The sequence below is a fragment of the Typopeltis vanoorti genome, chromosome 9 (assembly GCF_054136105.1).
Source record: "Typopeltis vanoorti isolate ZY-2024b chromosome 9, IOZ_Tvanoo_1.0, whole genome shotgun sequence".
Lineage (NCBI taxonomy): Eukaryota > Metazoa > Arthropoda > Arachnida > Uropygi > Thelyphonidae > Typopeltis > Typopeltis vanoorti.
Genome location: NC_143557.1, coordinates 139,783,728 through 139,809,530, shown reverse-complemented (window position 1 = coordinate 139,809,530; position 25,803 = coordinate 139,783,728). Strand labels below are relative to the sequence as shown.

General features: G+C 36.8%; 1 protein-coding gene across 1 annotated transcript in view; it reads right to left on the bottom strand.

The window, feature by feature from the left end:
• The window catches only part of LOC150103624 (uncharacterized), a 64,563-nt gene extending 39,435 nt beyond the window's left edge, over positions 1–25,128 (bottom strand). The window contains exons 1-12 of the mRNA XM_090398347.1: positions 25,065–25,128; positions 22,838–24,179; positions 18,731–19,036; positions 18,454–18,623; positions 18,134–18,350; positions 17,725–17,789; positions 9,536–9,659; positions 5,790–6,142; positions 5,453–5,521; positions 4,499–4,610; positions 3,661–3,822; positions 3,378–3,450 (exon numbers count right to left, since the gene is read on the bottom strand). Of these exons, the coding sequence (XP_090254473.1) occupies positions 3,378–3,450; positions 3,661–3,822; positions 4,499–4,610; positions 5,453–5,521; positions 5,790–6,142; positions 9,536–9,659; positions 17,725–17,789; positions 18,134–18,350; positions 18,454–18,623; positions 18,731–19,036; positions 22,838–23,477 (2,291 nt within the window). The 5' untranslated portion in view covers positions 23,478–24,179; positions 25,065–25,128. The remainder of the gene's footprint in view (positions 1–3,377; positions 3,451–3,660; positions 3,823–4,498; positions 4,611–5,452; positions 5,522–5,789; positions 6,143–9,535; positions 9,660–17,724; positions 17,790–18,133; positions 18,351–18,453; positions 18,624–18,730; positions 19,037–22,837; positions 24,180–25,064) is intronic.
• Between the last annotated feature and the right edge of the window lie 675 nt (positions 25,129–25,803).

The window sequence follows — 25,803 nt, the reverse complement described above, 5'->3', positions numbered from 1 at the left end:
GTAAATTGCGAACTGAAACAAACTGTAAATGAAATATAAAATGTAAAGGATGCAATGCAAAAATAACGAACTGTTTTTAAGTAAAGGCGTAAATTTATTTGAGAAATAATAAAGTGTTAAATAAAATTTAAAACATATTATTCGTGTTTTTTTACTTTTCCTCTTAACCACGAGGAAGTCCTAGCTAAGGTTGTAGAATCATAAGGAATAAAAAACGAGGCAATGTTTCAATTGGCTGTAGCTTTAACACAGAAAAAAAAAAACTCTGCACGAAAAAATGCTACTTTAAATGACTGCATGTTGCGTTTGGCTTTCAGAATGAGCGTAATGCAGATAGTACTGTGTTATGATGTCAAGACCTTGAGGAATATCTGGTTAGTTAGTTGGTAGCTCCCTTCTTCGTTAATTCTGATTCACATGCAGATCGCGAATTCACCTTTGAAAAATATGTGATGCGTTCGATCGACTACACTCACATATGTTTCAAATGGGAATGCAGTATATTGATATTCTGGGTGGTTGCGTGGTCTTCTGAGAATCCAGAGTTTGAAACAGCTGCGACGCCTGTGAAATCATAATCGAAAGTGCTAATAAAAGTTGAGTTTATGAGCCCTTCTCGATATTTACCAGTTCAAGCACAGCACAGTGATCTCAGTTTAATATACTTTATCTCCAACAGTCGCTGTTTTTATATTTATTTATTCCACACACGAAAAGCAAAACTTATAGAAAACAGTTGCCGTGCGACGGCAGGGTCAAGAATGCAGTATATTGGTATTCTTCTTGAATTGCTGAAGATTGTAGTTCTTTGAAAAGGCTTTAAGATGGACACTGTTCACAGAATTGAGGTTGGAAGAATGAAAGATGACTGCTAGTAGTAGGTTCGGTGGGTATGCACTTCGACTGTAAAATGATGCTGAGCTGTACCACAAGTTCGTGTAGATCTGGCAGAAATATGAGGCATAATGGATGCTAGTTCTGCTGAAATATCTGTAGAAAGACAAGTGATCTTCTACGGGGCAGTGGCTGAAGAGAGTCTGTAAGAGAAGCATCAATTATCAACCGGCCAGCCCTTTTCTGAACACCATCAAGAATTTTTAGGGAGGTCTTAGGTGCATCACTATACATGAGAGCAGTATTCCAATGTTGGTCGGATTTGGAATTTGTACAGAGTAAGGAACTGTTCGACAGAGAAGTACCGTCTTGATCGGAAAAGGATGCCAAGTTTTTTGGAAGCTGTTGATGCTATAGAAGTGATATGATTGTGCCACGAAAAGTTTGGAGTAAGAGGCAGTCCGAGAAAAAAAAGAGAGAGAGCGAGAGAGAGAGAGAGCTGGTCTCGACCATGGAGCTCAGCATTATCAAAAGTAAGCAGAAAATACACTGCTTGAAATGAAGTCAACGGATACCATACTGGGAGGAACAAACATACCATTCTTCCTGTAAGCATATGAGGGCCTGGACTGTTGTGAGGCGGACGTCTCTTGATCACATTCGACGCTCCAGTTCATCCCCAAGATATTTAATAGGGTTAAAATTAGGATTCTGTGGAAGCCAGTCAAGTGTGGTGACGTCCATGTCCACAAACCACGCAGTTACAGCAGCAGCCTTGTGACACAGTGCTTTGTCTTGCTAAAAGAGACAATGGTCAGTTATATAGAAACGCCACAAAGTAGGAAGCATTGCATTGTCCAGAATGTTCAGAAACCTCTCGGAGTTGAATGTTCGTTCCACCACAAACAAAGGTCCGTGGCCAAACCAGGGAAAACAGGAAGGATCATACCATCACACCGTCACTTCCGAATTTCATAGTTTGGATTACGCATTCTGGAAAGAGATATTCACGGGGCATCAACCACACCCATACCCGTCCATCTGCTGTGCGAGAGTGGCACCATTCCTTGCTCTATAACATAGCTTATTAAGTTTCCACGTCCTAGTGTACACGGTCTTTGCACTACTGAAGACAATGTTGCATGTTGGTTCGGGTATTGTGGGACTTTCATATTGCGATCCTACCATGGAAACTGATGTAGTACCTGTTCTAAATGTTTTTGTGCAGATTCGTGTTCCAGTCGATGCCCAGAATTGCGCATTCAACGTGTCGGCTGACGAATGGCAGTTTTTACATATTAACCTTCGTAACACTCTACAGTCAGGTTCAGTGGGTGTGTGACAAGTCGTCCACTGCGGGTAGCACTTGGATTTAACTCTCTGCGATTCCATCTCAGTATGGTATCACTGATTGTTCATCTGGGATGGCCCAGTTTGTTAACAATTTGCAAAACAGAATGTTTTGCAAGAATGCGACTGACGGACTTTGAAAGAGACGTTGTGATAGGATGCCATGTTGCTGGCATTATAACCTGATGCAGTTGCACTGAATTTGGAGCATCGTATTCTTCCAATTTATACTGACTAGATTGATTACATAGCATGATGCACCTTCCCCATGGGAGTGTCGCTGCCTTCTTTCCAAACAATGTATCTGAGGTCTTGTTTTAAGGGAAAACAAAGAAAACTGCGTTTTGAAAGCATTCAAGTTAACTAGGATGCTTCTACTTCCAAATATGGATACTTTTCCTTACTATGATGATAATTAATGTTTTTTTGCTAAGTACCAAATGCTTCTGTGTCCATCCTATTTTAATTTATAATTTAGAATAACAGTTTAAACGGAGACGTTTTAAGTACAAAGAAATATTCAATAGATTCTACTGTGTCCTTTGAATACCGATTTCATCATCACAAATTTGAAAAAAACGTCTGCGCTGGTTGTTTGGGTTGAGTGCCGAGGCTATTTAGGTTATGAGGTTGGTTTATTATGTCTGTGAATTGCGTGCGTTCTTCTGACCGGTAGACATGCTTGTTTTGTGAGTTGAGAAACTGAATTTCTCATCTTATCTCACCCACATATCCACTTTACCAAAAGACTGACGATGCTGTTTTATATGTATAAAATATTAATGAACGGATAAGAGGCAGAAAGTGCAAATTAGATTTTGAAACGATTCATATTTGGCCGAGCGGTTAGCCTATCCGCTCTCCAGCCAAAAGGCTGCGGGTTCGAATTCCGCTGTCAGCATGGACGTTTGTGATTGTCTGTGGAAAATGGTGGTGGTGATGGTCAGCGGTAGATGGCGTTGGTGTAGTTGCGGTCAGTTGGTGGATTGGGAGGAGACAGAATTGTAGAGCAGGTGCCCTCCCTCAATGAGTCTGGACTCCTTGAAGGTGTTAAATAATAATAATATGTAAAATTAAGCAGAAAAATGAGCAGAATGAATTATTTTTCTGCTTAGCTGAGATTATGAACCTTCGATTGCACAGAGTTTCGGTGGGGTTTACAATTTTAAACATTTGTTCAAGAATCTACTTACGTGACGGAATTGTAGAGTGGAGCAAACTTGTGGAAGGTGGCATATAAGACGGTCATGATATTCACATCAGTGCCTGCAAGATAAAAAGAACTGTCATTGATGGTGCAATAAAAAATCGCATTCCCCCCTCACATAGGCTTACCTTAATCTCAGTTACAGAGCGGACTGAAGCGGATAAAATGTAAATTAAACTCAACATTTATCTTAGAAGCACTAATAAGATACTATGCCGTGACACAGAAAATTATTTCGACTGTATTATACGGGAGAAGTGCGTACCCACCTTTCTGACTAAACATGGAGGTTTGTATCCTGATGTAATCCTTTGGATCATTCCACCAATCTTCTAGTTCCTTCCAACGGGGGTCATTCTTGTAGTCGGGGAAATACATGAATCTGGTGAGGTTAACAAGCTTTTCTGCTGTAATCTTTTCCGACTGAGTTGCTAAAAGAAGAATCCAACACTTAGCAAATATTACTGTTGACAGCGAAGTGGAGAATTGACTAATACATTCATAGTTGCATCTATTTTTCTTTTTTTAAATATTCAAATTGAATGAACTATTTGTAAATTCAAATAATATATTTAGCAGATATTGTTTAGATTCTTTATGCTGTCTAATGAGAAATAGACAAATAATGAGTAATGGCTTCTATCAAGGAGGATATTATAGATCCAGCCATATTTTATAGCCAAATATACAGAGAAATTTTTAAAAATTTAGAAAATTTGCCAGAGAGGTTATGAGGATATAACCTTCAGTATCGGAGATGCCTTGGTTTGCGCAATTTAAAAGACATAAGCGCTACAGGAGCTCGTATGTTCGCCTTTTATTAGTTCATTGATTAGGTTTTACTGGCCCGAAAGCTGTTTCGAAACGTTGGGTCTCATCAGAAACCAGGCTGAAACGTATACAGCAAAAATTCTCTCAACACAATAGCAATCTTTTCTTAAGGGTCTTTCTGTATTTGGCTATAAAACATGGCTGGATCCATAATATACTCCATTTTATTATAGAGAGAAATCTAAGTTATTTCTTACAATGGTCAAGGAAGGTGAAGTGCTACTATTGATGAATGTGTGTGTTCATATTAAAATAGCAACACTCAGGATGACTCACCCACGTTTTCGGAGATCATCACCAAGTGAATGGGTTTGCCCGGAGGAGCTTCCATCAACTTGTCCATCGCCCATTGCTGGATAATGTTGGTCAGGTTGTTGGGAAAATCTTTCTGCGAGGAAAAGAAAAATGGTAGAAATGTTAAACATTTCTGTGAAACTAAACAGTAAAAAACATTAAACACATCTGTGATAGAAGAACAGAAAATGTTCAACATTAAATATTAATGTTACCTTTAATTTCTTCCTCAATTCCTTCTTTGTTATTATCACAAATTTTCAGCACACCTCGTATATAAAAATAAAATTCATTGCGTTTAAACTTTAAGGATGTGTGGATTCAAAGCAAATGAGATAAAATTATAGTTGATTACGTGCTGATTACTTGCAATGACTCTGATTTACCAATTCGGTGTTAACTCACATCATGTGACACTCTGTTGCCATCGTAACTTATCACTGAATTCGTGCAAAATTTTATGTACAAGAAAATTATGAATTTCCTAGCTAATCTGCATAGATATTCATGCTTATATGTGATAAGCGTTATTGAGAAATATATTTAAAATAACACTTGTGGAATACTGCCAAAACATACTCCCTTGGTAAGAAGCACGTGAGTGACTTTCATACAAACTGAAAATATAAAAATTATTGAAAATAATGTTTTATTAAAAATGTATTTAAAATAATAGCGATGCCTTAAAAATTAATTTATGTTCATTATTTATTCCTAGTTATATTATTTGAGAAAACTGTATTCGTAACTAACACCTATCACTTTCAATGCAAGGATTTGTTCGATAAAGCTGATGGAGTCAGCTCTTCCATTATATTAACGGGATCCAGTTTGCTTCGTACCATTCACATTCGTGCACCAACTTTTCAAATTTAACTGCTAAGTTTAACTCTCTCTTTTTCGTCGTCGTTCTAAAGATCATTAATGGTGAATTACCTTTCCCATCTCACGCCATCTGGAGATTTCGCTTTCGGAAAAGATGTTGCTCAAGGCCTCCTGCAGCTTCTATATTCAAGACAAAAAAAAAGTAAAAGATCAAAAAAAAGAAACGTAATGAACGATATAACGCTAGATAGTGGTATCAAAAAGGAATGGAAAACATACAAATATATCAATGGATTTTAGAATTAATTTAAATGTTTGAGGACCACCGCTGCCTCGAACATTACCAAAGTGAATTGCTTCACTGTTAATTTGCGTATGCGAAGCGTGCATTTCGTCGGTCATGGTACAATAATGTCATTAGCATTATGTCACAAGCAGCGACACTTACGTAGAGTGTGGTGAGGTCCTCCTTGCTCAGCTTGCCAGGGAATGATCCCGAAGTCTTTGAAGTGATTCGTTTCATGATGGTAACCATATTTCTTAGGTTTTCTCTTTGTGCATCTTCTGCACTTTGACTCCCACCTCCGCCTACTAAGCCCCCATTGTCTGTAGAAACGCCATTGCCTGATGAATCCGAATTTGCGTCTTTTACTCCTCCTTCTCCTCCTTTCCCGCCATCTTTACCTCCTTTCCCATTACTGTTACTTGATCCATTGCTGCTGCTGTTGTTGTTCCCCTTGCCATTCTTGCTGGGTGGAGCACAATGTTCTCCTTCGGAGCCGAAGATGTTTTTAGATGAATCTAGACACAACAAACATAAAGAAATGATATTATTTTTCAGGTAATGCTCCAAATCATTTGTAGCTATTATTTCATTAAACGGAAATATCTTACTCAAATTTTCTTTAAAATTCAGTTTGCATATATTCGGTATTATGCCATAATAAATTTATTATTATTATTATCGAAATGTATTTTAAATATATTTTGTTTCGATTTTTATTGCATCCTGAATTTTATTTACACAAAACCGATTGATTACATGATGTTATTTTTTCATATTTAATGTCCTTAACTCTTTATTTTAATGCAAAACAAAGAATTTATATCAATTTATCAAAGTTTATTTTCAAGCATCACACATATTCGAATATTACAGTTTTCCTACAAAAGCAGACTGACTTCCAGGCCAAAGTAATTATTAAGAAACGAGTTTATCAACAACACAACAATAATAATATTTTGTAATTAAATTAAAATGTTTAAGCATTATCGTTTTCTAACCATTTTATTCTTAATAAGAGTGAATGACACACATTTGGTCCGTACGTTTCGAAATCAGTTCGATTGGTCATCAGGTTTCACTATCATAGCAGTTGAATGCATTTTTGTGGAGGTGATAGAAAGGCGCGTAAAAAATGCGGGTTTTTCGTCCATCAACCAGGCCAGGAGAACATGTCCATCAACTGGACAGGAGAACACACCAATTGACAGACAGAAATACATTAGAATGAACAGTTTGTTAAGATGGAGACGTACTTCCCTATGGGACTCACACCATTGCATCATGCGTTAATTCCTAATGTTATACTTATGCATACTGTATTATACGGTCAATTGTGTTTGAGTTGCAAATTAAAAACAGGACTTTTTACCAGGAAAAAATCTGCTTGCCTGCATCAAACAGAAGAACTCTGGGATTACTCTGGGATTGGTTGTAAATAATAAAAAAATTTTGTCTAGTCGTAATATTATTTAATCGTTTAAATTAATAGAAACACCTATTATAAATATTTAAATTAAGAAAAATAAGAAATCAAATGAATAAAAGGTATTAAAGCTAAACTAGTTCGTCGTAAGGAAGCTGTTTTAATGTTTTAAACTGTAATATTTCAAGCAATTATTCTTTTTTATTTGACCATCCAGTTAAACCGACATTGAATTTTGAATCGCTTATCGAGTCGTGTAAAGTTTAATCAATTCATTTCAGTCAAACACAGTTTAACTTATATTTTTCTTAATTATTGTTACAATTATTCTCCCTTCTACTTGTTAGGCCTGATGGCCTGTTACAGAGCTATCTTAAGCCCTTCTAAGTCGTAACCGTCCCGAGGATAAGGTGACTAGCCCTATGCCTCCCGGTATATTCTATGGCTGTAGCTGGGTGTGTTCACGGGGCCGGTTTGCCTGCTTGCGGGGGGGGGGGGGACCCCAGATAAACTGGGGAAAAAAACCTCTTGTACACGCCCAAGACCGACTAACTTGGCTATGATTCAGAAAGATCCTTAAGCTCGTTAAGAGCATGTTGAAGATATAGAGAGAACTTCCAAGATATATTGCGTGAAAAAATAAAGAGGTTTGTACCGTTTTCCATTGCAGTTGACGAATATACAGACATTATTAATACTTCTCAGTTAGCAATATTTATTCGTGGCGTTGATGACGATATGAATGTGACTGAAAAACTATTGGATATAGTGCCTATGTAAGGAACAACGACAGGAAATGATTATATTTGTGTATTGAGAAAAGTCTTGAAAATGCCTCACGCGGACACTACAGATGGGGCTCCTGGTATGGTTGGTGTAAGCGTCGGACTTGTTACAAAACTTCAAACGAAAAAGGAAATATTGTGCAAGGACAAACTTAAATCGTTTCATTGCATAATACACCAGGAGTCATTTTGTACTAAAAGACTAAAGATGGAACACATCATGAGCGTAGTAATTAAAACAGTATACTGGATATGTTCTCACAGATCCTTGACTCATCGACAATTCAATGCTTTGTTGGATGAATCCAATTCATCCAATGCGTATAATACAGCAGTTTGCTATATTATACGGAAGCTAGGTGGCTTATTCGCGACGTCATTTTAAAAATATTTTTTTGAACTCTTAAAAGAAATTGACATGTTTACTTCATCCAAAGGAAAATCGATTCTTCAGCTCACCGATGAAGATTGGTGCAAAGACTTGGCCTTTTTAGTTGACGTAACAAGCCACTTAAACACTTTGAATACTGCTCCGCAGGACGTGAAGAGTTGATATGGCATGTGTATGATTCAATTAAGTCATTTCTGACAAAACTCTATCTTTGGCAAACCCTGTTGGCAAAGAATAATTTAGCCCACTTTCCTACACTTAAATCGATTTCTCGAAATAATAACGATGCTGAAAAGTACATTCCTCAAAATTGAAAATTGAATTTGAAAAGCGATTTTCTGATTTCAACCAGTTTCAAAATGAATTATTATTCAGTTCACCTTTTTTAATTAATATTGAAAATGTTGACGAAGAATGACAAATGGAAATTGAACTCCAGTGCAATGCTGAACTAAAAAATAAATATAACGAAGTTGGCATACCAAAATTTTATAAATACCTCGGCAGTAAATATCCCAAATATAAAAATTATTGTGCAAAAATGTTGTCAATCTTTGGAAGCACCTAGGTATGTGAACAACTATTTTCAATTATGAATAAATCAAAGTTCCGCTCACGGATAAAAGATTTTAGATTAAACGCAATAATTCGTATTGCAACAACGAAACGAAAAAGCAGATATATCAGGATGAAAATCAAATTAAAAAAGGACTCGTAGATAAAAATCTTTATTTTTGTAAGTCAAAATTATGTATTTAAATAATTTTCTTAAAGTATTAATAAAATGTAATTGAACTTATATTTTCCAAACTTGTTATATTTATTTCTAAAATTTAAAAATAAAAATGGTTATAAATTTAAAATTTAAATGGTGGTGTAACTGTTATAAAAGGCCCGACAACAAAAGGGCCTTTGTTAGAGCCTTTCTTTTTTTAGTTTATGTTTTGGTTCACAGAATAATATTGAATACGGCCAGCGTCTGATATACATCTAATTGACTGGTCCTTTGCTGCGTTTGAGTTTGAGACCCCTGCACTAGACTAATCGGGCGGACATTAATAATAATAATAATAGCAAATCTTCGATTTTTCCATCCATCTATCATCTTCCTATGCTTCAAAAACAGATAAAACAAACTTATTGTATGCAGGAATAGCTGTTTATACAAGATACGATAACGGCGATGACAGTTGGTTCAAGGACTCCAAGATGGAGAGTCCTTGAAAGCAATACCTAGAAGACACGCAAACAAAATATCCATGAAAATGGAGGCAGCTTATGAAGGTAACGCTGATCTAACCGAACTCACTTGTTAAGTAGGCACATTCGCCCGCTGGAAGATTCGTAACGGTTTTCATAATAGAATTCGTGACGTCACGCACGTGCAAGATGGTTGCCATGACCACTTCGATGTCATTGAAGTCTAAGTCATCCTGAAAGTAAAATGGAGGAAGGAATCACTCTTAAAAGCTTTCAATGTTTTTTTTTTTTTGTAATTAAATGTGGAATATCAATCAAATACGTAATTATATTTTGTATAATAAACACGTATTAGATTTAGTGTTAACACTATATCAAATAAAAAGAAATACGTGCTACATTTCAAACCAACCGCTTACCTTTATCAGTTTCTAGTGCGAAGTTAACTTTAGGGTTATGACAGTTGTTAGTGAAACAAACGAAATCCTCCTGGTCTTTTAGAATGCTTCCAAACAATAAAAAATATCTTCACAGTACATGTGGCTTTAGGGTAGAGTTTTAAGTAATTCCTACGCACGAAAGGCTGTAAGGCTATAGTGCATTAGCATCGTTAACGGGCTAAGGATTTTTTAATCTATTTTTATTAATTTTATATATTTTTGATACTCTTCTATCTATCTTTTGCATGATCCTGTCCGAATTCAGGCTTATATAAGAAGAATAGAAGAGTTTCTGCTAGAACAACACTGGGTGGTGCATTACCCCCCCCCCCTCCTCCAAGTGAGATGTACGAAGATTTTGTCCGCTTTTGGAGGGATGTCTTTTCCACTCCACCACCACCACCACTACCATACGTAACTGATTTGGTCCTTCCTTTCTTCTGTTTCAAGGTCCATTCCAAAAGCAGAACTTTTCCGTCCATCTTCTTTTGATGAAATCGTCTTCACTCCCAGCTACTTCATCAACTGCCGAGCTGGACGGCTTTACTGCTGCGGAACTTCGGCGGGGTTCCTCTGCCTACTTGCAAGATTTAACTGATCTACTTCTGTTTACCATATGTCTACCGTCATATCTTCGCCGGTCAAGAATAATGGTCATTCCAAAGAAGGAAGATGCATCTGTACCTTCTGACTACTGTCCAATTACAGTTGCGTCTGTTCTCTCACGTCTCTTTCATTAAGGATCAGTTAAGCGTCTTCGGTCATACATCCAACATGGTTTTAGGAAGAGCCTTCATCCCTGTAGATATTGCTGTGCTAAGAATATCTTTATTCTTTCCTCTCTGAATCCACATACTAACTTTAGCCTTTCTTTAAGGCGTTCCTGGACCTCCAAAAGTCTTTTGACAGCGTCTTCATTCAAGCAATACTTCGAATTCTGTGTATTGCAGGATGTGCAGATGCTTTCTTCGCTTCTGGACATCCCAGCATTTAGAAGTGTACGCCAAGGAGATTCCCCCCCCCATCTCTCTCTCTCTCTCTCTCTCTCTCGACACAACCACTGTTAATGCTATGACATTTGCTGATGACCTATTACTCATAGTCTCTACTAGAGAAGGCTTGAAGAAACTCCTCAACCAAGCAGTCGACTTCTTTCAAGTTTGAGGCCTAACCATGAATGTGACAAAAGTCGAGTCCTTTTTCTCTTGTCCCCCTCAAGTAGAGATAAGAAATTGAAGGTTGAGAACTTCGAGTTTTCCTTGCACGGCATGTCCTAGCATTTTATCTCGATTCTTCTAGAATTTCATTTCTTCCATGCTACGAAAATCATTGGGATTCCTTCGTGGTGATAGTTAATGCCTAAGATAACATCGACTCAAATTACAGAAATTTTCTCTCTCCACTTCAGAATGATTATTGACGCATCTCTGAATGGGTGCGCAACGTCAGGACACCGATTATGGCAGACTCGGCTGAACCAAGGAGGCTTTAAGATTGCACCATTCATTCGATGGTAGCCGCATTAGAAGAATCTAAGCACGTTCCCTCCGCGCATCAACGGATCTACAATGGGACTCGTTTCCTGCCTGGTTTTGAATATATAGATTCAATTAGGACAAGAACCCATTCTCTTCCAACTCGAGCTCCTACAACTCGCAGAAGAAGTGATGCCATGAACTTCAGTGCAGGCCGTCCGAGTGTAGAAACTTTGGTTAATGTTGCTCAATGTTGTTATTGCACACATCTGTTTTCTGTAAGAAAACAGAATGCAATAGTGAGGATTATAGAGAATAGGTTGAAGAACAAAGATTGGATAACACCAGAACCTTAATATAGGGCCAACGTTGGATTAAGGAAGTCTAACCTTGTAGTAAAGAGAGGAGATGAGTTAGTCATTATTGACGTATACGTTTTGGGTGCTAAGCGACCACTCATCATCCTCCGTCATGAGAGAGCTTTTTACTCTTCTGAAAATCAAGACTTGGTACGGCTTCTTCAGGAAGAACACCACATCGTACCAAAATTTACCTTTGCAGTTATATCTTTTTAAAGATGTATGGTGTCAGCAAAGTTGGACTTATTAACCCTTGGGCTCTTTCAGGCTGATTTCGAGAAACTGTCTTTGAGTGCCTCGCAGGGCATACTGGCTGCGTAGAGGACTAACCAGAAAATGACTTATCTAATCTCCAGATCTGGAGTTGGATGGTACAAGATCTTGTTAGGGGTTGGGCCCCTTTTGGTCCTACATGTGGAACCATAGTATGTAGCACTGTTTTCAGCATGCAGGTAGAAAACAAATAAATCTCCAAGAAGCGACGCGATGGTCTCGCACGCCGGACAGTGAAATTCATTTCTCATCTACAGATAATTACAAGCATCAGTACTCACAGCGAGAGTCGAAACTGCAACCTGTTAGCTGGAGAGCGGATGCGTTAATCATTTGGCCAACCAGGCTGGCAAAAACTTTGCAGCCTGGTTGGCCAAATGATTAACGCACCTGGTTGGCCGAATTTGGGACAGCCTTTCAGGTTTTATTTACCCGCTTACACTATCTATTCCTCATCTATGGATAATGTAGTTATTAATCTCTCCAACTACAAACTTAATCCTATAGAAACTTCCATCTAAAGTAAAGGATTCGAATTTTCAGTCACTCTGCTGGATATTGCAAAAGCAGACGTCATAGCTGGTGTGGAAATAACAGCATATAAACTACTTATTTCTAAACTATTATTACCGCTTCTCCTTATTATAAGCCCTTTACACAAGAGGCAATATTACTGCATTAGGAAGGGACGCCCTTAAAAGAGTGTGTAATAATAGAAAAATAATTATCTTTTAGAACTTTTTTGTATGTTCTCTGGTATGTTTATCTTTCTGATGAAGCTATCAGACAATAGACGAATAAAGAGAAGCATTTGGAATTTAATTATTTTAAAAATAAATATAGTAAATCCCGATGTTATTATATGCAGTACTTAATGCTGCTTTTATTGTCTTTGTTTCAATACGTTGTAAGACTTTGATAGTAAAGTTACAGCTAAGCGGACTGTGTGTGGCAACAGTTCAGTTACTGTATGAGAGATATGGAGAGGATGCACCAAATACTTGCGGGAAGTTCGCCATATCTGTATTAGAATCGTCGTAATCTTACGATTTCGCGCAGGTCTACACATTTTACCGTAAGCTTCCGTAACCGATAATCCCGCGAAATAGGTTGGTTGCTCCTTATTCCCGGTAATATTCCATGTCTGTCGAAGCGAGACATGGAATATTACCAAGACACGCTCAAGACCGGCTAACTTGGCTATGGCTAAGGAAGAACCTTGAGCTCCTCACGTCTCCGACAAGAATCGAACCTAGAACACCTCTTCCCCTTTTCCTTGCGAAGCGCATAGCCACTCGGCTAACCGCGGGGACATCTGGATTAGAATACCTAATTGAAATTATTAAAAGAACAATGGTGTTATGTAAAAATTAAAAAAAAAAAAAACACTGAGCCAAATACTGAGGACGCAGGAGTCTGGCTGTATTGTAGGAGCGAGTGCCCTTTACTAATATTTTTAATAATTAGTGGCACTGTTGTTGCTACTGTTATGACATTTCTAGACTTTCAGAGGAATTTACTTTTGCAGCAATAAAAATAATAATAATATCAGCCAGAAAGCCACTTCTAAATTGCATCCTTAATACTTGACTCGGTTTTTTACATACGAGGTGCTTTTTTTTTAAAAAAATTACATATCATTTATCCTTTTAGATCAAGGAGGTAAAACAATCGACAAATAAGCTGTGGAAATCAGTTGAACGATGCGACACACACACAGAAGTTTCTGCGGAAATATAGGTACGACTAAAATTCTCCCTTCGTTTATAGTTCAGTTACATTGAAATGTTCAGAATTATTTTAGTAACAGTAATTAGGAGTAGTACAAATGATAACAGAAATACAGTACAAGTAATAATTTGTATTATTATTTGTTCTCAGTACAAGTAATAATACATATGCAGTACAATACATTTCTATGCAAGAGATCATATAAAGATTAATAGGATAACAATAAAAGTAACAGTAAAGAACACAAATTAAAAAAGAAAAAGATAGACTAGTAAAAGGAATATACAGTTTGTAACTAACAGCCAAAACCATACTAGTTTATTAGTTTGATGTATTGACATGTGATTGCCAATACCGATCCTCTTCAATTCCCTGTGTGTTGTTCGATGAGATATGGGCTGGGAATAGCCTTCATAAAATCAAATAAGATCATGTTAAAAAACGTTTAATTTTCTTGACCAAAAAGCTCTGGAAAGACTTTTAATGGGATTATATTGATCAAGTGCTTATAATAAACAACTAAGTTATACCAACTAGTTTCACCAACTAAGGCTGTTGTCATTTCTCATTGTGCTTCTATCCCATAGAGTGGGATAGAAGCACAATTCCTTACATGGAGGAGGACTTCCGCTCCCGAATTTTTAAGGAGGCCACAACAGTTGCCCGCTGTACACAAAACCTTAACAGGAACCAAGGACTAATCTTGCCCGTGATCTGGAAGACCCTTATCAGATCCTTCAACTCGCCAGAACTGAATTATAGTGCCAACTATAGAACGTTCCTAAATAACAACAAGTGATATCATCCAAGCTTTATGAATGTATTGTACGCGCTCTGTTCTTTGTTTAATATAATTGGAATCGGTTGATTATAGTTTGTAACAGTTTTTTACTTTTTAGTGCCTTACATCAGTTATGTACCCTGAAGATGCCAACAGCCTTAGTTGGTGAAACTAGTTGGTATAACATAGTTGTTTATTATATGCACTTGATCAATATAATCCCATTAAAAGTCTTTCCAAATAGGATCATTTTTAAATTCCTCATTGTTAGAGCTCTTTAACCCCAACCGGGTTAAAGAGCTCTTTAACCTTTGGCCGTCTACAACCGGTAGACGGCCAAGCTCCACTCTTAGTCGCCGCCTGTAGTTGAGTTTATGACTACTGATGATTTAAAGGTTAAAGAGTGACAAGAGAATAGAAAAACTGTACCATCTTGCGCCCCTAACCCTAACTCGTATATTATTATTATCCAAAATGCGTTGTGCTGGTAATTTTTCTGCGATGTGTGGATAAAACTGGCGTTTTGGGAAGGAGAAAAAAAAATCTCAACTTGCTGTTAGAAAGAAGGACTCACTTGGGAACCGGCGGAAAAAAAAGTCTAGAAAAAGTTCTAGTTCCCAACTAGAATCAAATCTGTAATAGTCTTTCTTCTGAGGATTTAACTTTATAGACGCAGAGCGTTTACCATAAGGCTATTAACGCACTGGCAAATTAAATATGGAAATCGATAACAAAATAAGAATGAGTGATGTCTGATCTGTTTTACTTGTGTTTAGAACCACGCCTTGCTATGCTGGCATTCGAAACCGAATCTGACCCAAAACAAGTTGATTATTCTTTATTCCGTAGTCCCCTATGTCTGTATATTGCGTGAGTTCTTTTGGCCTGTTTGTTAGCGAAATGAAAAACTCGAGTTTCCAGGAGATTAAAAACCTTTCCGTCCTTGAGACCAGCTAACTCACTTTCAGGTGAAAAGATCTGATAAAAATTCTTCGCGTCCTAGACGGAACTGGAACCCATGCTTTTTTTTTTCAACCGAAGGGGCATCAGAACTCAATTTTTTTTTTATTCGTGTGGGGTTCCCCCTGTTTCTCAACCACCCCTTAGGACTAGTTGAACCTTCCTATTGAGGGACTAAGTACTATATTCCTATGACTATATCCTGTGTGTGTTCACGGGGCCGGTTTTTCATCCTTTGCTGGATGAAAAACCGGGGGTGAAACCCTGCTGTTCACGCCCAAGACCGGCTAACTTGGCTATGGCTGAGGAAGATCCTTGAGCTGCTCACGTCTCCGACGGGAATCGAACCTAGGACACTTCTTCCCCAGGCATGTGTTTCAGTAGACATAATAATTAAAATTATAATAACGGAATTAACTCGCGTAAAATATTATTTATTAGTATAATTTTCGCCTGAGTATCACAGGCATCTTCAGTACATGTATAAAGCTAATTAAACAATAACTGACAATTCTAAAAGGCGCCACCTAAGTAGCTAATGCAAGACAACTAAAAAAGGTCAATAAAATTCCTAACTTATTAAAAAAATGAAATAATATATACAATTAAAAAAGGTTAGGAAAGATTAGCTGATTTATAAAGTACTCTCTCCCACAAAGGGGAAAGACGTAAACCATCGGATCTGTTTAATTTAGGAGAGTGAAGTAAAGTTTCACGTTTCTTTATAAAGCCGTTCCATGAGGAATCGACTTTTGTGAAGGACTCTCGTCTTGTTCCAAAGAACTCTATGTCTAGTATTGATGGCATGTTCTGCAAGTCCAGACTGTTCAGGTTCAAGGTATTGAATATAAGATTGGTGTTCTTCTAGCCGAATAGAGGCAGATCTTTCTGTTTGTCCGAAATAAGATAATCCACAAGAGCAAGGAATCTGGTAGACTCCTGTATAACTGGGATGCGTAAGCTTGTCTTTTAGAGAAGCGAGAAAGGTGGAGATTTTCCTGACTGGTCGAAAAGCAACAAAAAGATTTAATGGTTTTAAAACTTTTGCTATGCGTTCACTAATGCCTTGCTCATTAAGGATAGGAATACGCGTTATCCGATGGTTTACTACTATCTCCCCTTTGTGGGAGAGAGTACTTTATAAATCAGCTAATCTTTCCTAACGTTTTTTAATTGTACATATTATTTAATTTTTTTTAATAAGTTAGGAATTTTATTGACCATATTTAGTTGTCTTGCATTAACTACTTAGGTGGCGCCTTTTGGAATTGTCAGTTATTGTTTAATTAGCTTTATACATGTACTGAAGATGCCTGTGATATTCAGGCGAAAATTATACTAATAAATAATATTTTACGTGAGTTAATTCCGTTATTATAATTATAATTATTCCCCAGGCATATGTTGCGAAGCGCACAGCCACTAGACTAACCGCACGGACATCACCACCCATTGAGCTAGAAGCTATCGATATAGTGAGTAACGAGCTAAATAAATGTGTTTGGAAGTAAAGAGAAATCGTCGAAATTAGCAAAATAGCGCTATTTTTTATTATTCCTTCCCTCCTGTTTTACCTGGCGGTGTCGAGGGTTTTTTTACATTTAACCGCTACCGTAATTCGAGGATAAGCTGGTTAGCCCTATGACTCTCGGTGTGTCCAATGTCTGTAGATGCGTGTGTTCACGGGCCGGTTTGCCTGTTCTGGGGGACGAAAAACCCGAGTTTCCGGGTGAAAAAAACCCCTACCTCCATATGAGACCAGCTAACTCACCTTTAGTCGAAAGAGACCAGATAAAGGTTCCTCACGTTACTGACGGGAATCGAACCCAGGTCATTACAGAGGATAACAGACATGGATCTATTTGGAAGAAACCTACTTCAGGGTGCAGCGAGGGGGGGGGTGTACTGCACACATTACGATGTTAGGACTTTTTATTGCAATTTCTTGTCTTGTATTCTAAGAAAAGTTTTCGGGGAACCTAAATTTGCCTTTGTTCTTCAGTACATCAGCATCCTCAACACACTAATTATCGTTGGATAATTTAAATCTTGTGGTGAGCTACATTTCACAAACCTGTTGAGGGAATGCTTATTTATTTATAAATTTACTGAAGATTTTTTATTTAATTTTTTTTTGCTATTTAAGAAGACAAAATATCCAATAACTTCTTAGCTCAACGATGTTAACACAAAAGTGATCAAATAAATTTATGAAAAAAGTAATCGTGAGCTCAATAATTCATCTAATTTAATAAATACGAATCTTTTTAAGGACTTACGATTCTATCTATCAGTGATTTGACATCGGTTTCGCACTTGAATGGATGCCGATCAGGAACACAAGCTAAAATCCAACGTAAATAGGAATGCGTTTAGTATCGGACAAATTTTACAGGTTCGAATTTACTCACAATAAAAGCACTTTAATAGAAACTAACATAAAATTGTACTTTCAACTGTTCGTTTGAGTACAGTAATTTTGATTTAAAACTTTTGTTGTCACTTTTATTACTTTATTTCGAACGAAAAATGATCAAAGTACTTACTTGTATTTGGCTCTACAGCCGTTAACAGGAAGCATAAAAACAAGATAAAAAAAAGATTTATAAAAATCCATTTGGTAAAAGTACACTAATATGAAAACATTTCATTAAAATTAAATTATTTAGTACTGATAGAAGTAGTTACCAAATCCTCCAAGAAAGAAGTTTTTATTCTCATCTGGAATAGCAAACATCCACGCAGCAAATTCATCGAATTTGCCATGAGCAAATCCCTCATAGCTGAAGTTTCTATTCCTTCTGCATCCGATTGTCACTTCTAGTGGTACGAGAGGTGGTTGGTACGGCGAAGAAACAATATCCGAGTATCTGACGTATGCCACACGTTTTCCATCGATAAACATCTTTAAAAACACGAAAAGGAACTTGTCAGAACAATTTTGTTACCATCACGTTAAACATTTTAGTTTTCTCTTCTGTTAATCCATCGCTTGGCTACCTCCTTACCTCTAGTCCTTGATCTTGATGCCATCTTATTGCAATGTTGCTCCAGGTGTCGTTGTGTAGAAGTCCAACCGAATACACTGACCAGATGTCGCTTCCAGTGGACACCACACTGTATACATAAATACCTCGGTAGTAAATTGAAATTCCTGGTGTTCCGTTTTCATCGGCGCCTGAAAGAAAACGTATTTGCATCGCATACAGCTCCAAGAAAGAAGATGGATTCATATTGGCAAAGAGGAAGTTCGTGTATTAATTTCTGTGTGATTGAATTCATTACCTGTGCTAATGATGTATTGGATGTCCGTGTTCTTCCTAGAGAATTTTATCCTGGCCCATATGCTCATGGATATACCATCTTCGCAACTTCCTGGATTTAGCCAACATCTCTGATGATCGTCCGTAACTGCGAAGTTAACCATCTTTATACATTCACCTGTTATGTTCTCTTCGGGATTTAGATCCACACCCGATCCGAATCCTTCGGGTCCATCGATTCGATTGATGGAAGAATTGGGATGCACTGGAAAACCTTCCTGTCGAAGGTCGGGAAAGTGGTAGTTGGCCGTAGTGGAATACTTGCTGTCTATGAGATCAAAAATTTGATTAAATGTCATCGTGCATTTTTATGATTTCTATGACAAATCAAAGAGACTGAGTCCAGTTTGTAAGTAGGATGTGAATGTAATGATTCAGGAGGAGAATTGGGGTCTTTTTATTTTTATATCATGCTGAAAATTAGCAACCTTCAAGGAATCAGCAACACATGGCTGGGGTGAAGGAAGTGCAGCAAATAAACTGTTTGAATTATACGAGGATTCTGTGTGATATTATACGAGACAGTTATTGCATAATAATAATAATAATAATAATAATAATAATAATAATAATAATAATAATAATAATAATATTATTATTATTATTATTATTATTATTATTATTATTATTATTATTATTATTATTATTATTATTATTATTATTTTTATTATTATTATTATAACAGTGTCTCTATGGAGTCAAAAGACTCATCGCGGAAGACCCTACATTGACACACTAACCATTATTCACACTTCTTCCTGTCATACCTCTCCTTAAATTCATTCACAGACGAAGCATTCACAACCACCTCTGGCAACCCATTTACAACCCTCCAAGCAAAAAATCTAGTCCTAACACCCTTGTTAACCACACTCTTACACAATTTCCAGGGATGGCCCCCTCTTTCTCTCCTTTCTTGCACTGGTCTTAAAAAGTCATCAGCATCAATCCTATAAAACCCTTTTAATAATTTATATGCCTCTATCATATCTCCTCCCCCTACGTCTATGAGCTAGTTTTTGGAGCCCACAGATCTTCAATCCATCCTCTTAGGGAACATCCCCCAGACCTGCAATAATCTTTATAACTCGCCTCTGAATCCTCTCTACCATTTCTTCATCACCAAGAAATCCAGGTGACCAGATCTGTGCGCAGTAGTCTAAATGCGTTCTTATTAATGCCTTATAAAGTGGGACAATAATACGTGGGACATATCATAAGACAAAATTTATTAAATAAAATTGCTTAGCTTCCATATAACGAAAGTTCCTCTGATGTGTCACAATAATCATTGAGAGACATCTAAGGAAATTTGCATCTTTTTCGCGCATGACTTCCGTTCTAAATGTGCAAATGTTGCTTTTAATTGGAACAAAAATGATTCTAAAAAAATAGTACACACCATCACATAACTGTCGATTTTTTATGGTAATTCTACCCATGAAAGGTTATAAATTTATCGTTAGTACCGCGGTGGGGATGAAAGGTAAGATAAACAAGAAACTGTACTCTAGAGAAGAAATATTTACTTTTTCAAACGACTTCAGAGCTCTGCAAAATATTGCAATGCTACATAAAATGAGCTGAAATGTCAATGAAATGTTGGTGCAAAAGTCACCTCAAGCAATGGTACCGTTAGGCGTCGATTGATGGACGAAACTTGAAAGCCAATTGATTCAGAATATCGTAATGAAAAATATGCGTGCTGCAAGTTTGAAATGATAAAAATAGTGTTAAGTGGGAGTCAGATCAATGGAACTCTTTTATGCTTTCTTTCAAAAGTCGAAATTCAACCTGTACGGCTTAAATAAAATTTAACACATCACGCATAGAGCTGGTGACATTGAATATCAAGACTTTGAAATCAATGAAATTCATGGGTATTTAGAGTAAGGAATTATTGACCTTATAAATGATGGTTTCTATCATCTATAACTGAACCGTTTAGTGGATTTGAAAACTGCATATTGCAGGATGACTCTGCATCATGTCATCATGCGAAAAAAATAAGTTTATTTTATACTAAAACTTCTAATGTTGCAAGTTATTTTTGTATTTCCACCAACATCCTAACAACACCCCTCTGCAGGAATATTTGCAAAGACAAAATGTCACTGGGCCGCCATATCATAACAGCTTGGATTAAAATCCTATCACGACTTCTGCAATTGATGAGCAAAGCGACAGAAAAAAGCACTGAACTCAGTAAGGACATTATTACGTATTTGAGTCTCAGAATGTCACAAAAATTTATTGCAGTAATAAAGTCAAAAGCTTAGAAACTAACGAAATACTGAAAAAATTACAAACAAGCAAGCATGTGCCAATGAGGAGCAAAGCGACAGAAAAAAGCACTGAACTCAGTAAGGACATTATTACGTATTTGAGTCTCAGAATGTCACAAAAAATTTATTGCAGTAATAAAGTCAAAAGCTTAGAAACTAACGAAATACTGAAAAAATTACAAACAAGCAAGCATGTGCCAATGAGGAGCAAAGCGACAGAAAAAAGCACTGAACTCAGTAAGGACATTATTACGTATTTGAGTCTCAGAATGTCACAAAAAATTAATTGCAGTAATAAAGTCAAAAGCTTAGAAACTAACGAAATACTGAGAAAATTACAAACAAGCAAGCATGTGCCAAGAAAGTATTCTTATAGCTGCACGTTACTGTATGTTTTGTTCAGTGTTGGTCATGAAATGAAGAAAAAAAAAAAGAAAGAAGGACAAAGATCCCTCAAAAGTGTTTAATATGAAGCAATTTTGCTGGTCTGATAGAGTTGAAGGGCTTTCCTCCCTGAAACTTCGGTTTCATATGCAAGGCAAGAAAACTGGCTAGGAGAACGGAAGTAACTACCAGGTAATATAATGGCCTCGTAGCTTTAGTTGCATCGTCCCAAATAACAACAGCTATGATCAAAATATAATTATGCAATGAGTGAGCGCTGTCTAGTGATTATCAGTGCGTCTTCCGCTGACTTGATCCATTCCATGATCTCTCGACCCTCTCTATCCAATCCAACCATGTTGGATTGGATAGAGAGGGGTCCATCTTTGTTGATAGAAAAGGCTGTTTAGTTTTTTATTTATGTTGCAATAACTACTAGATTTTGTGACTCATACGTATCGTGTACTCTTTCCTAGAAACCATATAAACAATAACATTTAATCTAATTTAAGTTAATAAAATTGTATTAAAGGAAAACCTTTAGAAAAACTGTATTAGGACTAAAGGTGCAATGAGATTATAACCACCTAAGCCCACTGATGTGACCTCTTCACTATAGCTGAATAGTAGCGTATGGTTCACTGAACTAAATGACACCAAATTAAATATCCAGATGATTCAGATTTTACAATCCTTAATTCGTGCTTTCTGATCAGCAGATTGTTAGTCAGTAGATGATAAACTGCAGTACTTCACAAATATGCTGTGCTTTACAGAACAAACACCAGAGTTCGCTTCACGCTCGTTATGTTTTACGTGTTGAAAATAATTTACTCATTTGTAACTGTTTACTAAAGCAGTTACAATCTTTCTATGTCTACATTTCAGTAAAATAATGATCTCGAATAGTTCATATTATTCCAGGTCTACTGGGGGAGTGGGATTAGGGAATAGTAATATTAATAATACTTCTTAGATATGAGGAATTATACTGTTCATAATGGCATCGATTTACCTTCATACTGGCTGCTACCATATGCTTCGAACTGTAATTTATACACGTGCAATATAATACAAAATGCAAACACTGAACATCACATAAAACAATTCTATCCAATACAATAAAAGCAAACACAACATATTTAATAAAAACAGGTTTGCTTAATCTACATTAATGCAAGGAGATTTAACATGAGATATATAAAGTTTCCAGTTCAATAGGATCTACTTGAGGATGGAGGTTACATGCAAAGAAGTTAGGAAACTAATTCTCTATAGACGGGGGAAAGACGGAACACTAGGTATCAGTCCTAAGGTGAAGGGAAAGAGAATTTAATAAGGAGGGGAGGTTATTAGCGGGTTTAGCACGAGGAAAAGTTGGTGCGATAATGAAACAGTACCTTTGTGGGTCTGATTTTTCCCCGAAGTCGTCGCTGTGGTCCGGCCGCCAGGTGTCCTTGCAGTCGCTGTAGTGAGTTTCGTTGCAGATGTAGCCCGCCTGGTGGTTCCTGCAGATGCACTGGGGATAGGAATGGGAATGGTCGTCTGTGGCCGAGAGGTGGTAAGGGACGTTGTACTGGGGGTGGTTAAGGACGAGGTTCTTGGGCTGGTGTTAGGGAAAATGAACACGGTTTCGGTGCGGGAGGAACGGGAGATGGAGGTGGTCATCAGTCCAAAAGGCCATCTTTTGGACGAAGAGGTGGTGGTGAGAAAATCGGGGGTATCGGGGGTGATGGTGAAGAGATCGTCTGGCGAGGACTGCTCATCCAGTGTGGAAAACATGTCGGTTTGATCGTCCCAGCCGCCGGTGACGGTGGTTTCCGTCCAGGTGGTCTCCGTGGTGTTGTCGGTGGTCGTGGTCGTCTGTGTGGTCGTTGTGGTCGTGGATGTGGTGGTAGCGGGAGCGGCAGTCGTAGTAGTGGTCGTTGAGGTCGTCGTGGCTTCCTTGGTGGTGGTTTGAGTGGTGGTTGTAGTTGCCATCGTGGTCGTTGTCGTTGCCGTTGTGGTTGGTTCCAACGTGGTTGTGGTGGTCGGTTCCATCGTTGTGGTAGTTGTTGGAGCGGCAGTCGTATACTTCTCGTGTTCCGTCGTGGTTTCCACTGAAGCCGCGCAAACAGTGAAAACACTTTTACATAATGACTAACACTAATCATAACACTTATCACAACTAAATTTAATTAAAACAGATTAGCTCTTTGCTGTTAAGTTAGGTTAGCTATAGCTAAGGATAAGATACAGATAGAAGCAGCTAAAATAGTACTTATTTAAGGTTAACTCTATAACCAAATTAAAAACAAAAATAGAAAACGAAGTCCCTTCTGTTATTCTTTCTTTGATGACATCGAATGAGAAAAGGTTTATCATTCAGCGAAATCCAAGCTTCTTGATTTCCTATTGAAGAAATACAGAAAGTGGTAGGAAAGAAACATGTAGAAGGAGTTCAGAATTGTAAAGAGAAGGAAATAAGTGTCAGAATATAAACCATCATTCCATTCCATTCCATTCATCTTCCATTTACTCCAATCAGTTATTCTTTTCATTTGCATCACATTTGGGTCAATACGAACATTCACACTCTCTTTCACTCTCTCATTTCTATCATCCACACAACAAACAGTTTTAAACCATTCACACTTCGGTTGGTTGTTTGTTGGTTGTTGCACTCAATCTCATCTTCTCCTGAAAAGTTAGTATCTTTCAAGTTAATGCTCTTTCTAATTATTTGCCTCTTCTTGCCTCTTCCTATAAGAAAGAAAGAAGAAAAGAAAAAATATCATTAAGTACAATGCGTGAAAGAACAAAAAAAAAATATATATATATATATATATCCCCCCCCCGTACATAACAACAAGTGAGATCATACACGCTCTATGCGTGTGACGTACGCGTTCTTCTGTTTTTTGTAAAAATGCAATTGTATTTGGTTCATTTACAGTTTTAGTGTAACAGTTTTAGCGTTTAAGTGGTCTTACATCTATATATCTTTTACCCTGACGAAGCCAACAGCTATAGTTGGCGAAACTAGTTGGTATAACTTAGTTTGAAATAAATCTGACCTAAAAACCCAAATAGAAGTCAATCTTTCCTATAGTTCTTGTGGTCAAAAATAACCATTTCATCATTAAAAAAATTATTTATTTAATTTTATGTATTAGAAGAGTAGTTGCATAAATCAGTGATGCAAAGAAAAGCAGATAACATCTGAATCTCGGTAACTGCAATTAAAAAATAAATGGACTCATCCCTACTAGTACATTTTAAAAAATATATACTTTATATGATTTGATATATTTATATATTACATATTTAATATTTAATATAAAATATATATAAAAAATATATTACATTTTTAAAATATACACATTTTAAAAAATATATACTTTATACGTAAATGATTTATTATAAAATAAGTCACATTATAATTATATGTTATAATTGTGTACTAAATAATTAAATATTTATTTAACTAAATACATATCAAATGTATGTAATAAACAGATAATTAAATAATTATTTAATCATATATTGATTTAAAAAGATTTAGATAATTAAATATTTGGGAATAAAATCATAACAAAATTCAAATTCGTTTTCCTGCGTTTATGTAAAGTCAAGAATTTGACTTACTCTTCTTTGTTTTAACAGCGATCGGAGAACTCTATCGATACGTGATGGAAGTTAGATCTTTATGAGCTCAGTTGTGGCGAAAATTAACAAGCTATTTACGTAAACATTTTTTCCTCTTCGAACATTATTTTGCTGCTGGCATGCTAGCATGAACATCAAATACAAACAGTAACGCTTCACGTTACTTAGCATGCTAAGAATATTGTGGAAATTGCGTTTCGATTTTATGCTAAAAGATAAATATTTGCTAGCGATATTTTATGCACCATAGTTAATTAAAATCGACTGAATTAATGAATATATAATAGCCTACGAGACCAAACATTATGTTGAAACGACATACTTAGCATCAACGCAGGCGTCTGCTTTTACAACGAATTAATACAACGAATTTGCGACATCGCCCTCTCGATAAAACGCGATTTAAAGAATTTATGTGAATTAATTGTTTTTAATTCTAGTTTAATGTATTAATTATCACGGGATCATTTAACTTGCTTTTAAACTTTTATTGTTAAATATGGACAGGCAAATCGAATGTTTTGCATCTGGCTTTATAGGCTGACTTATTTTCATCTATCTCATAATTTATTAATATAAAAACACCACCATAGCATCAGCAGATTCCTCGTAGAATATATTAAATTTAATATTTATTATTATTATTATGATATGAGCGCTTCCTGGAGTCAAGACTCATCGAGGGGAAAATCTAGTTACTGCTTGATATATATGATTC